Consider the following 15,652-nt stretch of genomic DNA (forward strand, 5'->3'; position numbering starts at 1 on the left):
CCCCCCCCCAACTCTAACTGAAACCACTTGTGTGAACAGCGAGATGAAGCCTTCCAAATCTTCCCTTACCCCTGCATCGGCCAAATGCGCTTCCTAAGCTGCCACCTCTCCCGCCTTCCCTTTTACGACCACGTGCTCGCCCGCCTGCGCGCCTCCCCGGCCAATGGCTTCCTCGATGCAGGCTGCTGCGTCGGTCAAGAGCTCCGACATCTAGTCTACGCCGCCTCGATCCCGCCATCCCAGTTATACGGCTTTGATCTAGAAGCTGGGTTCTTCGAGCTCGGGTACAAGCTGTTCCGTGATAATGCGGAGACGTTCCCTGCTACGTTCGTGGGCGCGGATCTAGGTGTGTCGGACGAGGAATGGGAGAAGACCGAGATTGTGGCGAAGATGAGGGGGAAGATTGATATTATTTGGGCGGGCTCGTTGCTGCATTTCTGGGATTATGAGGGGCAGCTCCGTGGTGTGGAGCGGTTGATTGGGTTGACCAGGGGGGAGGTTGGGATGGTGGTTTGTGGGAGACAGATGGGGAGTACGGTGGCGGGCTTGTATGATTTGACTGGGTTGACGGAGAAGACGATGCTGCATTATCGGCATGATGTGGCGAGTTTTGAGCGTATGTGGAGGGATATTGGGGAGAAGACGGGGAGTAGGTGGGATGTGCAGGCGGAGTTGGAGGTTGGGGAGACGACGACTAATATGAGGAATAAGGCAAGGTTTATGGATGATAATGCCAGAGTTATTTGGTGGTGTGCAACGAGGGTGGAGTAGGAACTTTTCCTTGAGTGTGGGAATGGAGATGCTGACTACTATAACTAATAGTACTAATATGAATGAGAAGTGGGACCGGAGAATCAATTTCATGGTTAGTATGCTACTATTATGGTATCATATATATATAAATATGATTTCTACTGCCTTAGTACCTGATGTGCTTGTACAGTATCTACTACTTCATACTACCGGATATCCACATCCATCTTCACCATAATCCCATTCGCTGACACCACGCCTCCCCCCGGTGTCCGATCTTCCGGGTCCTTGGAGGCGCAGCTGGTGGTAAAGTGTCCCATATGCAGCCGTTCGGTGCTGCTGCCGGCTTCATCCTCGAGTCGCAAGCGTGCGGCCCGTGCTGCTGCTGAGGCGTGGCTATGATGGTACGTATTCCTGCTTGCGCCTCCGGCCGTCCAGCCCTTGTCTTGGCGACGCTTTTTGCTGAAGGCGACACGGAAGCCCGAGCCGATGGGCACCGCGGTCGCGCACACGATGGCCATGTTGAGCTGGATCACGTCCAGCAGCTCGAAGGGCGCGGCCGCGTAGGGGAAGTCCGAGTGCAGGCTCGTAGACTTGTAGAGAACGACGACGCGGGCGACCGCGGATACAATGGCACTGCGGAGTTGAATTAGTTCTATGGATAGATACAGAGTGGAATTTAGCCATGGAAGGGGGGGATTTACAGGAATCCGACTGAAAACACGATCATGAGCCCCGTTTTGCGGGCAAGCGGCATTTGCAGCGTAGCGATGGTGGCAATGGGCAGCACCAGGATCGCGACATCGGAGACCAGGTCCAGAATCAGCGGCAGGCCGTCGGCGGTGGTGGAGTTGTGGCAGCTACCATGCACGGTTGACTGCGGGTCGAAGCGATCCCAGTAGTAGCTGACGGGCACACACGAGAGCACATATGTGATGGTCGAGCCGATGCCCCACAGCACCGCGTATACCATGTTCGTCCACCAGAAGATGCGCAGCCAGATCTGCTGCACGATGAACAGCCGCCGGTAGTAGAGGAGCAGGGCAACCTTGGTGGCCAGCATCGAGGGCCCGTTGAAGGCGGCTGTGAGCCACACACACAGGAAGATCCACTTCATGCCCGACGGATCTTCGGATTCGACCCGGAAGAGGTGGTATCCCAATCCATAATGCACTGCGACGATTATGACAATTGAGACCACATTGGCAAAGAGCTAAAAGGCCGAGAAGAATGGTCAGTAAGCTTAGTTGAGTTCGTACATGCCGAGTGGCGGGCAAGGATAAATGAAAACGTACGACGGCCATGACTAGCAAATAGTCCTCCGGCATGGGGCGCTTCTGAATACACCATTGGGCCCAGATACGTAGCATCACGCCCATATTGCCAAGCACCAACATGGTGATACTGAGGCCTAACACCACCGGCTTGAGGGACTGCGACCACTCGGCCAGCTCCGCCGCGGTTAGCGCCGAAGAGCTGGTGGAGGGCGATGTAGACATTGTCGCCGACATGGGGGCACTGATCGTATCATCGATCAAAAAGATAAGAGAACGATAATAGATTAGGAGGACAATCTGTTTAGATTTTCAAGACCCTCCCAACAACCTCGAAAGAAAGAACCCTAAAAAAAAAAAAAAAAAAAAAAAAGAGACAGAGAGAGAAGGAAAAAGCCCATTGTCAGCGAGAAGGAATTCGGCCGCCGATAAATAATCCTCCCATCCTCCTGATGCTGGTCAGACTCGCCATGATGACAGGGATCCTGTGCTGGATGTTGCATTAGTTCCAATCTTCAACAAAAAAGGAAGAGGGGAAAGGGCCGGAGTCTAACAGGACACCCGGTCCACATTTCCGCCCCCTGCGTCGGTTCTGATTCCTGCACGAGTAAGATCCGTCAGGACTTGTTGGCCCCCATCGCTAGTATGCCTCGTCGACTAAGACAAGCAAAGTCAAGCCTCGTAAATCCGCAATGGCAGTGCTTAGCGCCGCAGCCCGCCCCTACAAATGCACCCAAGCGCCATGGGCAGTTTGGAAAAAAATCATCACCACCGAAATACTCTTTCATCATGCTACTGCATCCTGTTCCTTCACCGGACGCCTTGGGGCTGGGCAAAGACCCGGTTCGGAGCTATACGTCAGAAGTTGTCCCTGAGACCCTGCCCCCACACGAGGCCACCAGCCTGCTCGAGCTGCTGCAGCAAGCTGCAACCACTTCTGCGGGCATCACCTTCTACAAGACTTCGAGTCCACATTCAGAGGCTGCCGTGCGGGTCTCCTATCGGCAGCTGCTTGACCAGGCTCACCACGATGCGCATTGGCTGCAAACCTCGGTGCCAGGCCTGCAGCGGGACACGGTGTTCCTGTTGCATTTTGACACCCACGAGGAAAACATCCGCTGGTTCTGGGCCTGCACCCTCGCGGGCTATTTGTCATGTATTGTTCCCAAGCTTGCAGTTTCCACCGACCGTCGCATGGCCCAGGCCAAACACATTCTGCAGCTACTGGATGACCCCGTAGTGCTCACCAACAGCCGCATGGCATGTGCCTTTCAGGGCGTCGACACCCCGCGTTTGAATCGCGTGGATCAGCAATCCGCATTGACCTCCTCATCTGCCTCCACTCCGCTCCCGATGGTGGATCGCAACCAACGAGCCGATGATCTCGGAGCCCTAATGCTCACCTCTGGCAGCACCGGCTTCTCCAAAGCCGTGTGTCTCCGCCAGCCACAGATGCTAGCTGCTGCGGCCGGTAAAGCTGCGCACTGCAAGGCCACCTCTCAGGACGTTTACATGAGCTGGGTCGCGTTCGACCATGCCGTCAATCTGGTCGAGATGCACCTCCAGGCCATGCTGCTTGGGGCTGAGCAGATCCAGGTGGCTACTGACTGGATGGTGGCCGAGCCCCGCCGCTTCCTCGACCTGGTTGATCGGCATCGCATCTCCCTCACCTTTGCCCCCAACTTCTTCCTGGCCCTGCTGCGCGATCTCGTCTGTCACCCCACGCCGGAGCAGAAGGCGCAGCCCACCCCGACCTGGGACCTCTCGTGCCTGCGCTGTGTCTTCTCCGGCGGCGAGGCCACCGTGCGGCAGATGGCGGTGCAGCTTCTCCGTGCACTGGAGCCCTACGGCGCCCAGCCCTTTATCCGCTCCGGCTACGGCTTGACCGAGTCGTGTGCTGGCATGGCCTGGGACCTGGTCGACCACACCGTGGATGACCTCCTCCACAACACGGCGGGCGAGTTCATGTCCTGCGGTCGGCCCATCCCCGGTGTGGAGATGCGCGTGCTGCGGGAGACTGACCAGAGCGAGGCGGCCGCCGGCGAGGAGGGCATGCTGCAGCTGCGCGGCGCCGTGATCTTCAACCAATACTACCGTGATGCAGCGGCCACGCGTGCGGCCTTGACCTCCGACGGCTGGTTCATCACGGGCGACAACGCCTACCTGGACGCGCACGGCCGGCTGTACATCACCGGCCGCTCCAAAGACACGCTCCTCCTCAACGGAGTGACCATCTTCGCCGTCGAGGTCGAGTACAGTCTCGAACAGACGCGTATCCCCGGTCTGACTCCGAGCTTCACGCTGGTCTTCGCCCACCGAGCCCCCGACGCCCCGTCCGAGTCCTACTGTGTAGTATACCTGCCCAGCTACCCTCCGGACGATGCCGCAGCCCGCGTCGCCACCACCGAAGCCATTGAACGCATCGCCAGCCTCGTCGTCCACGTTTCGCCCACCGCTATACTCCCCCTCCCACACAGCTACTTCGAAAGAACCTCCGTCGGCAAGCTCTCCCGATCCCACTTCCGGCGCCTCTTCGAGTCCGGCGCCCTCGACTCCGAACGCAAAGCCCACGAGACCAGCATCCAAGCGCACCGCCAAGCGCACCGTCAGGCCCCATCTTCGCCCACTGAGGAAACCATCCTCACCCTCATCTGCGCGCGCCTCAACACGGACCCAGACTCCGTCAGCGTGACCACCAACCTCTTCAGCCTGGGTCTCTCCTCGCTTGATTTCTACTCCGTCACTCAGGACTTGCAGCAGACGTTCGGGGTGGCCTTCACCGTCCCCGACCTCCTCATGGACCCGACCATCGCCGGCCTCACCCACCGCCTCGCCTCCAAGCAACCCACCGCCTCCTCTCCAAAGCCAGAAGACAACACCCGCAATGAATACGACCCCGTCGTCCCCCTGCAACTCTCCGGCCCCAAAACCCCCTTATGGCTTGTCCACCCGGCCTCCGGTAACGTCCTCATCTTCGCCAATCTCGCCCGAGCCTTCCACGACCGCCCCATCTACGCTTTCCGCTCTCGCGGCGTGCAGCCCGGCGAGCCGCTCTTCGCCACCATCGCCGAAATGGCCGATACCTACGCCGCCGCCATGAAGCGCACGCAACCCTCGGGCCCGTACGCTCTCGCCGGGTACTCCCTAGGCAGCAGCATCGCCTTCGAGATTGCCAAGCGACTCGAGTCGGCCGGCGAGGAGGTGGGGTTCCTGGGCGCGCTGGACGGGCCGCCCGATATCGCGGACTTGGTGGGTCGGTTGACCTGGAACGAGGGGCTGGTGATGGTGGGGTATTTCTATGAACTGATTGATGAGCCGAGGTGCGTGGCGCTTATGCCGGAGTTGAAGGATGCGGATGCGGAGCATGCATTGGATGTGATTCTGGGAGAGGCGAATCCGGAGAGGTTGAAAGTGTTGCGGTTGGATAGGGCGGGGCTGAGGCATGTGACGGATGTTATCGATGGATTCTCGCGTGCGGCTAAGGGATATACCCCTGGTGGGAGGGTGGAGGCGATGGTGGATGTGTTTGCGGTCGACCCTTTAATGACGGTTACGGATGATCGGGGGTGTTGGGTGGAGAGGTATTTAAATCAGTGGGAGAGGTTATCCCGGAGGGGGATGGTGGTGCATCAGTGTGAGGGGAGGCATGCGGATATGTTGGGAGCGAAGTATGTGAATGGGTTGCAGCTGGTGTTGAGACGGGTGATGGAGGAGAGGGGGGTCTAGATTGTATATAGAATAGAGTAGTATAGATGTTTGAAATGTCGTTGGAATATGATAACATGATTTTGATGTGTTAGATAGAAGAGATGAATTAGCCTATGTTAGGGAGTTGATATCCATGATTGATGCTAGGATTTGATAATGTTTCCTGCTCTTTGTGTTCGCTGCTTGCAATATACAGACACTGGATTAGGAGACAGGACTTGTAGCTGAATAATTGCATGGAAAGGTCCATATGAGGGCTATAGCGATCCTGCCGTGCCAACTGGCAAGGAGTTAGCCCGTTTCCCCAAAGCTAGATGGCGTGTCCACACTACCACATCAGCAGTCACATCCTTAATCTGGGACAATAAAATGCGTAACATATTCGTGTTAGGCCAAGAGTACCGCCAACTGCATTGAATGGCAGCCATTGCATATGTGTCCAGCCGATATCAGTGCAGGCTTTTGTATGAAGATTAGGTTTTCTGTAGAGCCTCCAATGAACAGTCTATAGTGATAACCCATTAAACTGTCATTTGCCATGAAGTAAAATGAACAATAGACATTTCTGTCTATCGTTTGGTGGCCATACTTTCGCTGCTTGACTTGGGAACTCCACAGCGTGCAGTACGTTACTGCAGCTGTGGCGCTGGGTGCAGATAGTTAAGAAATCAATCAACTGCGCAAATTTAGCCCTAAAAATGGGATACCGCCTGTAAATGCGAGAAGCTGTATAAAAAGCACTTACCCTGGCATTTACTCAGAGTTGGACGCCGATTGTAGTCATATTGCCATCTAGCCTGGTCCTTCAGTGATAGAGTGTAGACATTGCGTGGGATAATATAAGCAGCGTCACTGATTTGCAGTGATATGGACTAGGCGTTCAGACTACATACGATGGACCAGGTCAGTGACTGGGTATGCCATAAGTGAAAATAAAGCAATGCGATGGTGGCAGCAATTTCCGAAGTTCTCCAGCATCTCGATCCTCGATCTGAATGTCATGTAATTTGGGACACGAGACTACTGCGCTAGTACTCTGTTGGGACTTGATTATTTATATATATATGGCTATATTAATAGTTCAAAGCGAAATATGTGAGCTGCGGGAAAAGTGCACACTTGTAATGTGATCTAAAGCCATATGTCCTTACTGTGCGGCAGTTCACTGGCTGACAGTAATCCCAAGGTCTTTCAACTAATGGTAGCTGCCTTTCTCATTAATTTTATATGCAGTAGTGGCTGTGTTTATACTAATATTTTAAGAAATAATATCTAAGTCCATAAGCTTCAGGCTCTTAATTTCCTGAAAATTAAGATCAGTATTAATTACTCACTGTTACCAGCCAGTGCGTCTATCTTATAAGTACTAAGTAAATACCAGGTGGTGCTTATAATTTTGTATATCCAGTCTTTAATGACCTTGATATCCTCCGTAATATATTAGATAAGAGAAATTCTTATTATTTAGCTTATTCAGCTTGACAAGAGCTATAACTAGATTTTAGTAAACAGCAGATGCGCGCCAATAAATTCTTTATAGTGAATATAATCTATTCTGTATATAATTTCTTACTGTTTTTTATTTATTTAAATAAGTTTTTCTAATAATTGGTACTAATAATAACCAGGTCCCATACTGGTAAGAACCAAAAATATGTACGACCTGGCGACCTGGGGACCTGACGACCCAGAAAAGAATACTAGCTACGCGCGGTGGCGGGAGGCGGTGGTGATATTTCCGCTCGCCTGGAACGACCGTTACATGCACTAGTAGTACGTACGTAGTAGTTACTGTCTCTATTGAGGACCTTTCGGAGTGGAAGTGTGGGTGGGTTGAACTGCAGCGAAGCAAGCATCCATCAATGGATAGTCACATAGAACAGATTGAAGAGTGACTTCATTCACAATGATAAGACAAGGACAGCCTGCAGATCCAATCAGCAAGGGAAGAGGGCTTCGACTCAAGGGGGGAGGGGGGAGGGACATGGGGAAGAATACTTTGGAATGAAAGAAAGGAAAGCCTCGCCCTCGTGCGGGCGGAGAATCGGCCGAGCCGCAGAAAATCAGAGCGGAGAACCAGCCGGAGGAACTGGACCATACAGTACCGGGTTTACGAGGATACTATACACTTACCACGCCTCCGCGGTGCCCGCCCGCGTCCACATCGCGACGCGATTAGATGAAGCGTCTTTTTTCTCCGGGTTGGGGAATCGTTCCCACATCACACCCGATCTCCTGCTCACGTCCGCCTCGCCATTTTACTTAGGTCACGGCCCGCGTCTTTACCTTTCCTTTTCTACTTTCTCTCCACGCATTCTCTCTTGCTCTCCCTCCCCGTCCTCCTATGCTGTTAACTCGGCTTACGGCTATTTACCATGTCTGATCCGGAGCCCTCTGCTGCACCATGTTCCTCCTCGCCGCCCTCAACCCAGGCGTCCGACTCGGCTGCTGCTCTTAATTACGCCTTCCTTGTTCATTCCCAAAAGACCCTAACTCAGAATCTTCCTCCACGCGTCGATAATAAATTGCTGGCACGGCAAAAGCGGCGTCGGACTAGGTATGCACGGAAATCAATTCCAGTCCTCATTGGCCCAATGGGTCTCGCTGCCAGTAGATCGCTAACACGTCACTGCTGTGCTCGTATAGCCCCGAAGACCACGCAATCCTTGAAGCCGAGTATCAACGGAACCCGAAACCAGACAAAACGGCCCGAGCCAGTATAGTCAGTCGCGTCTCGTTGGGCGAGAAGGAAGTGCAAGTATGTCTGCGATAACCACGTAACCTCCACGTCTGACGTGCAATCTAATGTGTCTGGATATTAGATCTGGTTCCAGAATCGTCGTCAAAATGATCGCCGGAAATCGAAACCATTGCAACCTCATGAGCTTCTCGCGCCTCGGTCGGACGTGTCCGACGCGTCAAAACGGGTATCCGATGACAACCTACCGACAGAGCCAGGATCTTCAAGCGGGACAGAGCAATCAGAGGACAACTGTCAGGACAGGAACGTTGCTTCACAATCGTCCGAACATGTGTCTTTTGGATCCGACGTGGTGCATGGAGACAATAATGAGCTAGAGCAGTCAGGGTTGAGCTCTCAAACAAGCCTTACTACAGAAGCTGTGGAGGACTCCCAGAGAGCCCCAGACGAGACGATGCCGGAACAACAACCAGCCCTAGTGCACGATGAAACCCATGTCGACGATTCCAACCTGACCTCTGCTAAGAGGAAACGATCATTTTCCGAAACCCGTGGCAATCGACCATTTGTGCAGGGAACATCAACACCGATGAAATCGCCGCCATCCTTGCGGATATCGCTCTCGTTCGACGGAGAAGCTATGGTACGCAAAGAAGATGAGCTCACGCCATCTCCTCCGAAAGGACGAAATGCCTTGCGGATCGCCATGTCCTCTGATGGAAAAGCTGTGATCCGTGCTGATGGCGAACCGTCCCCGTCAAAGAACCGCATCTCTATGTTCTCAGCGCGAAAGCCCAGGATTGCAGGACTTCGAAGGAGTAACAGTGCTGCGGCATTTAGTACGCCGCGCGGTGGCTCCATGGAGACCGAAAAGTTGTTTGGAAGATCAAGAGATCCTCGCAACTGGGAATCGTTTTTTGACACTGATGCAAGAAGTGCACTTTCTACTCCGACCAGCTCCCAAAGCGCACCGAACGCTGGCTCTCCCGCTCTATTCCGCGCACGTGGTCAGCGTTCACTAACGAGGAGCATGTCGGCAAGGCATAGCAACGCCTTGAATGCTTCCGAATATCTTAATACCCCTGTCCCTAAGCCGACTGGCGACAAGAGACGCAAGATCTCCCGCACGGTCTCTTCATTGGGCCGGCTGGAGACTGGCCGTGCGACCCTTGGTGACAAGTTGTCTAATTCGAAGACGATGTCGACGAAAGATGATGACCTGGAGTTACAGTGGGGTGACTCGGATAAGGAGAACTGGATACCGGGCACACGAACCTCCCATGTCCGCCGGCGGACCGCTTCCCATCATCACTCCCGGCGTTCCATACTAAGAGAGGCCAACAGCAGGGATGGCAAAGCCAACAGGGATCTGGCATCCGGTGGAAGATACTCACGGTTGTCTCAGCACCAAAGAGTGAGCGGGGTAATCGACAAGGATGTGCCAGAGATGGACGCCGAGGTGTCGGCTTTCATGAACGGCGGGGGAGGTGCAAGTCAGGAAGAAGACCTTGACTGCATTCAGGGCTTGCTATCTCTGAGCCAAGGGGCATGGAAATGAGATAAGCTTCCCCTTGTGTCCTTGTGAGATGATCATCATTTCCTTTGTTTCTTTCTTTTCATCATTCCCCCTTTGTTTCATATCCATTTCTTTCCTTTGTAATGTCAATATTGGAGGTTACAGGCCAGCAAGCGGGTGATTGTGTGTATGATTGTGAAATGATTGCTTTACGTTCCCATAAGGTGCAGCTCGCAGGTTTGCTCCAGGCAGCTGCAACCATGGGTCCGGACTTGATGACGAAACCCTGTGCCACGCCACAGATGATATCCAAGTGCCATTACAGCCGAATAGCCTAATACAAACAAACAATGGAAGATGATAGAATAATTGGCTTATTTGATACGTAAGCGCCTGTGATGGACTGATCCGGATAACCAGGGCGAGGCGGGGGTGAAGGGGGGAAATGGTAGGGAGTAGATAGGCGGAGTAGGTGGACTGCAGAAGATGGCTGTGGGCGGGTTCTGCAAGCACGTGGCTTCCCGCTGACATATAACCGCCGGGTCTCGTCCGTCTCCCTGATAACTACGAAGTATTCGCCTCGTTATCTTTCTCTCCGCCACCCGTGGTTGGATGCTTCACGGTTTCGTCTCTGTGAGTTGTAGACTAAGACCGAGTCGCTTTCATACCTTGGTAGGTCGGTTCAATTCATCCGTCATTTCCTCTGGGTGTGGGCCTTTTTCAAAGTCTGGCCTATGACCATATCAAGTAGTAGCGGCTGCAATATGCACCGGCTTATCTCGAGTGGATCGGACAGCTGCTGACTTCATGTAGCACAACAGGCGCTTACGGCATACATTAATTCCAAAGGAAGATCAACCACCGTTTCAGTCTCGGGAGACAAGCTTTTTGTTTCATATGACTATCACAATGGGCAAGAGGCCCAACGTGGCTGTCATTGGTGCTGGTCTATCAGGCTTGAGATGCGCTGACATTCTTATCCAGAATGGTGCCCGGGTGACACTATTCGAAGCGAGAGACAGAGTCGGCGGCCGGGTGCGTTTAAGAAATGTCTATAGTTAGAGTCAGCGGTTCACTAACTTCCAGCAGGTACATCAGCAGAAGATCCACGAACATCTTATAGACATGTAACACTTCCTGCTTCTTCCTCCTAGCCATGATTATGTTCTTTGGCGTCGTTGCTGACACTTATCAGGGGCCCGAATTGGATACATGGCACTGGGAAAAACCCGATTGTCGCAATTTCAGAAGCAACAGGGACAGTGCTCGAAGACTTTGAAGGGAACCAGGCTCTGATCTCGACAGAAGGCAAGGCAATCGACGATGCACTAGCCGCTAGAGTATCAGCGGTACTGTGGACTACTATCGAGAAGGCCTTTGAATATAGCAATACGCATAAAGATATCATTCCACCTGAACGAAGCCTGCTTGACTTCTTCCGCGAGGAGGTGGAGAAGACAGACCTCAGCGCTGCCGAGAAGGAGCTTTGCATTGAATCCTGCAGACTATGGGGAGCGTACGTCGGTGATCCAATCGAGAGGCAGAGCTTGAAGTTCTTCTGTCTTGAGGAGTGCATAGATGGGAGTGAGTACCAACCTCACCACACGATGATAGCATCCAACTAACCACATCAATACAGATAACTTCTTTGTAGCATCGACATACAAGAACATTCTCAAGTATGTCTCTCAGAACGCTCTCCAACGCGCAGATATCCGTTTCAGCCAACCAATCGTCAAAGTCGACTCCGAGTCCCGGAAAGCCATGGGATCCCCCAGCAAAGTGAATCTCACAACAGCATCAGGAGAGACCTTCCAGTTCGACGAAGTAGTCGTCACCTGCCCACTCGGCTGGCTCAAACGCAACAAACAAGCTTTCACCCCAGACCTGCCCCCTCGACTTAACCAAGCCATCGACAGCATCTCCTACGGCAGACTAGAAAAAGTCTACGTCACATTCCCCCGCGCATACTGGCACGCCGGTCCCGACGATCTCAAGACCGCCGACATCCTCAAAACCAACCTAGAATACAACAGCTTCGAGAACCCCACCTTCGCCCAATTTCTCAACCCAGAATACACCGAAAAACCGAACAACATCCTCTGGAACCAAGAATGCATCTCGCTCGCCGCTCTCCCCACCTCCTGCGCACACCCCACTCTCCTCTTCTACACCTTCGGCCCCTGCTCCACGTACATTGTTTCCAAACTTAAAGGCCTTGACCCCTCCTCCAAAGAATACTTCAACTTCCTCAACGACTTCCTGCACCCCTTCTACTCCCGCCTCTACGGCTATTCAGACTCATCCCCAGACTGCAAACCAATCGCCTTCGCCGCAACGCAGTGGCAAAACGACCCCTACGCAGGTAACGGCTCCTACTGTAACTTCCAAGTCGGCCTTACCCAGGGAGATCGAGACATCGAGGTCTTGCGCGCGGGCATGGGCGCAGACCGCGGGGTCTGGTTCGCGGGCGAACATACAGCGCCGTTCGTGGCGCTGGGTACCACGACCGGTGCGTATTGGAGCGGTGAGCGCGCTGCAGGCCAGATTTGCAATCTGTATGGGCTGGGTAGGCTTGGTATTGGGTTGGAGAGGGACGATTCGTTGCCTTCTGCTACGCCGAAGGGGCTTTTATGATGTGAGCCTACTGTCCCTTCACTACGATCTACTTGTTTAGATTGAGACAGTTTGGTTGTTTTGGGTTGGGTTATTGCTTGTCTGATTGCTTTGCTAAGTTTTTTTGGCCTTCTTTTGTTCTGCTATTTATTGATATATGCACATATATACGGTGGTGTTTGGAGAGAGCTATACGCGAAACTTGTGTGGTTGTTGTACAGCCTTAGATATGTATGGATTGCAGTTATAGCCAGCTAACAGTTATTTACACCCCGCACACCGGCCGCCGGCCAGCAAACAAACAGATAGACGCGGTGAATCTCAGATTCATAGTACATGAATGACACACAGAGCCGCCCCACGCACAAGTGCAATAGACGAACAGAGTAAGTAACACGAGAGACAAAGATAACAGGGGAATCACATATTGCTCTTCAATCAATGGATCAATCAATCAACTGTTGCCCGACGATAAAACGAACAGTAGCGTGCAAGGTTAAGAAGGCAACAGTAAGCGAAACGCCCCCGGATAGGTAGAACTGAAAATCAAAGTACCATGCGCCACGCTGGAAAAAACGACCCAGATAGGATAAGAAACGAAACTCGACTTGTAGAGCATCCACGGACCTGCGCGATTATCGAACTCTGCGGCCTTCCTGGATAAAATTGGTGGGTTCGACCGCTGAAGATAAAGACGTGAAACGATAGAAGATATTGGGTATTTTCGAACTGAGCGCTTGATACATAGAGGGGGAAAAAAAAGGAGCAAGCAAAGGTAGCGAGAGGTTCAGGCACGAGGGCAATTTCTCCCGAAGTGATTGGGGTTTGTTTGCTTTGTAGATGGTAATGTTTGGAACGCGGCGGACGCGTGCGTGTCGGGCATAGTGGTTGTTGATCGGTTCAGTATGGACGGGTCACCGGCCAGCTTGGTCCAAGTGATGCGTAAGGTGAGAATGTCCGTGAAGCGGACTAATAGTCGTAGCAAGGGATTGATGCTGGCTTTGCATCGCATTCAATCTTCCCAGATCGTTTCCAGGTCCAGGTCCTGTCTACGCTCTGCTCCACAGACACTCCAACGTTTCCGCTTGTCAGCTCGGGGTCCGTAGCCAACCGATCCCGCCCGCATTGTCATTAGACCGCTGGAGGGGCCAGAAGCATCGGATGCCCCGCGCCTTCGATTGCCGCTGCTGGCCGCTTCTGCTTCATCCGCCTTATCTGCTGCAGCTTTCAGAGCCGCGATCCGGTCCGCCTCGATCGCAGCGGCTTCAGCGTCGGGAATGTCAGGGATAGTTTCCAATGACGAAATGCTCGGGCTACGAGACCGCAAGCTTGTCGGGGTCGAAGGTATAGATGAGGTCGAAGATGCCGAATAACCGGGGTAGGATTCGTTGTACCTCATGTTGTAGATCACAGGGGAGAAATGGCCGGACGGACTTCCCATAGAGTGGACGGACGAGCTTGGGCTCTGGAAATGAAGGGGGGACGACGGTCGGCGACGGTTGACGCGCGGTAGAGTATGAGAGAAAACCGGCGAGGTAGGGTGGTAGTCAATTTGAGAGGGAGAGGAGACAAGATTAGTTTCCAACTCCGCATGCTCTGAGATAGTCTCCGAGATATTCAGGGGCACCATTCTGGATTCTAGGCCATCTCCAGTGGTGACCTGCAATGGCAGATAGCGCTTGGCCGCTGGATCGCCCACATTTGTTGAAGCGCCGCGACCGTTGACGAATATATATCTGCCCCGTGAGTCCAGCCCTGGGGACGAGTGGGCGCGCGTCATCGGAGGTAGGCCGGGGACCTCAACCATTGATCGTGATCGGAAATGGGAACGGGCAAAAGGAAGGCGAGTCGGAGTTTGGACCGGCGGATCAGGTGTGAGCGACAAAGTGATCATGACGTTATCGCTGCATTTTGCCTCGCCGGGTTGCTCTGCGGCAGAGCCGGACGATGTCGAGTCGAATGAATCGGACGAACCAACGGGGCTTGGGGGAAGCATTATCCCCTCGGGAGGTGGGTGTGACGCTTCCATGTCTGTCTGCAACCAGGGAGTCGATCTAAACGGGCCTCATGCTGGTGGGCCAAGGGCGAATACTCTGCGAGTCACCACAGTTGAGTCGAACCAGGGAGTGTCACCGACCCGAATCCAAGTCGAATTTAGATTTGGCCTGGGGGTGCGGTAGGAGTGGAGAGGTCGCAGCTCAGGGGGTGGAACACGAACTTTCGGACTTGGGGGGAAATGGAGGGAACACACGAATAAATTTGCCCTTTGCACTATTCCTCTCCGGACACAGCCGGTGTGTTTGTAAAACCCAAACCAAGAACGTGGGAGAAGTGCGATAGAAGATAGAAAAAGGAGGGAGGGAGGGAGGGAAAGTTGAGTGGTGAGGTCAAGAAGAGATGGAAAGGGAAAGCAAGCGCTGAAGATGGATCGGGAAAACGAAAAGAAAGAAAGAAAGAAGGGAAGACACGAGGCGCTGCTCAGGCCCACCCGCCGCCACCTGACTTGCCTTCCCTCCCTCTTCTTGCTTCTTATTCTTCCCTCCGCCCTCCACCCATCGTTCAGCTTCCCTCATCGTCTCTCACATGATGATCATCGGAGCTCTGTAATGGCCATGCTGATCGTCATGATTCGATGAAGCTTGTGTCACTAATGCTGGCAGGTGCATCTATTTACTCGGCCTCTCTTAGTTTTCGGCAAACGCCGTCGGCCTAATCCGCAGCTGAAGGCACAAATTCCATTCTACGTCAGACCAGTTGACTACAATTTGATCAGTGTACTTCTACAGAATATGTCTCGCCTTATCTCGCTTGATCTGAGGACAGTGTAAAGGGAGAAAATCTCCGACTCGAAAGATGCAGACCTGATTGGGAAGTCTGGGCCGGCCTAGACATTCCACATGCTTCCAGAACCACCACACTAATGTAATGCATGCTGCATATCTACTGAAGGGCATTGGATTTGCTCAGCCACTTGGTCCCTCTTTCTCGGTGTCTCCGTCAGCGTAAGCATGTGGTCGTCAACTGATTATCGCATTCGTATCGCATCCCTGCATCACGGAGCGTCAGGCACCCCGAGATATAGGT

General features: G+C 53.3%; 6 protein-coding genes across 6 annotated transcripts; 4 read left to right on the top strand and 2 right to left on the bottom strand.

Moving 5' to 3' along the window:
• Window positions 1–39: 39 nt before the first annotated feature.
• BO79DRAFT_211196 (uncharacterized protein) lies at window positions 40–771 on the top strand (the record flags this gene model as incomplete). Its single annotated transcript, XM_025682975.1, has 1 exon — window positions 40–771. A coding segment is annotated over one exon (732 nt), but the record flags the coding sequence as incomplete, so codon positions are not given.
• Window positions 772–939: 168 nt separating this feature from the next.
• On the bottom strand, window positions 940–2,332 carry BO79DRAFT_240296 (uncharacterized protein). The gene is made up of 3 exons (XM_025685013.1): window positions 2,049–2,332; window positions 1,458–1,966; window positions 940–1,389 (listed from the first exon to the last, which is right to left on the bottom strand). The coding sequence occupies exons 1-3, from the start codon at window positions 2,262–2,264 to the stop codon at window positions 960–962; spliced, it is 1,155 nt and encodes a 384-aa protein (XP_025535443.1). The 5' UTR covers window positions 2,265–2,332; the 3' UTR covers window positions 940–959.
• Window positions 2,333–2,816: 484 nt separating this feature from the next.
• On the top strand, window positions 2,817–5,753 carry BO79DRAFT_202230 (non-ribosomal peptide synthetase; the record flags this gene model as incomplete). The annotated part of the gene is made up of 1 exon (XM_025681640.1): window positions 2,817–5,753. One exon carries the CDS (start codon window positions 2,817–2,819, stop codon window positions 5,751–5,753), a length of 2,937 nt encoding a protein of 978 aa, XP_025535444.1.
• Window positions 5,754–7,878: 2,125 nt separating this feature from the next.
• BO79DRAFT_180505 (homeobox domain-containing protein) lies at window positions 7,879–10,130 on the top strand. Its single transcript, XM_025680086.1, has 3 exons — window positions 7,879–8,292; window positions 8,382–8,493; window positions 8,558–10,130. The coding sequence occupies exons 1-3, from the start codon at window positions 8,111–8,113 to the stop codon at window positions 9,992–9,994; spliced, it is 1,731 nt and encodes a 576-aa protein (XP_025535445.1). The 5' UTR covers window positions 7,879–8,110; the 3' UTR covers window positions 9,995–10,130.
• A 681-nt stretch (window positions 10,131–10,811) lies between these two features.
• On the top strand, window positions 10,812–12,753 carry BO79DRAFT_211198 (flavin monoamine oxidase family protein). Its single transcript, XM_025682976.1, has 4 exons — window positions 10,812–10,987; window positions 11,042–11,079; window positions 11,148–11,536; window positions 11,592–12,753. The coding sequence occupies exons 1-4, from the start codon at window positions 10,862–10,864 to the stop codon at window positions 12,587–12,589; spliced, it is 1,551 nt and encodes a 516-aa protein (XP_025535446.1). The 5' UTR covers window positions 10,812–10,861; the 3' UTR covers window positions 12,590–12,753.
• An 827-nt stretch (window positions 12,754–13,580) lies between these two features.
• On the bottom strand, window positions 13,581–14,597 carry BO79DRAFT_232137 (uncharacterized protein; the record flags this gene model as incomplete). The annotated part of the gene is made up of 1 exon (XM_025684210.1): window positions 13,581–14,597. One exon carries the CDS (start codon window positions 14,595–14,597, stop codon window positions 13,581–13,583), a length of 1,017 nt encoding a protein of 338 aa, XP_025535447.1.
• Between the last annotated feature and the right edge of the window lie 1,055 nt (window positions 14,598–15,652).

Source organism: Aspergillus costaricaensis, assembly GCF_003184835.1.
Source record: "Aspergillus costaricaensis CBS 115574 unplaced genomic scaffold BO79scaffold_38, whole genome shotgun sequence".
Lineage (NCBI taxonomy): Eukaryota > Fungi > Ascomycota > Eurotiomycetes > Eurotiales > Aspergillaceae > Aspergillus > Aspergillus costaricensis.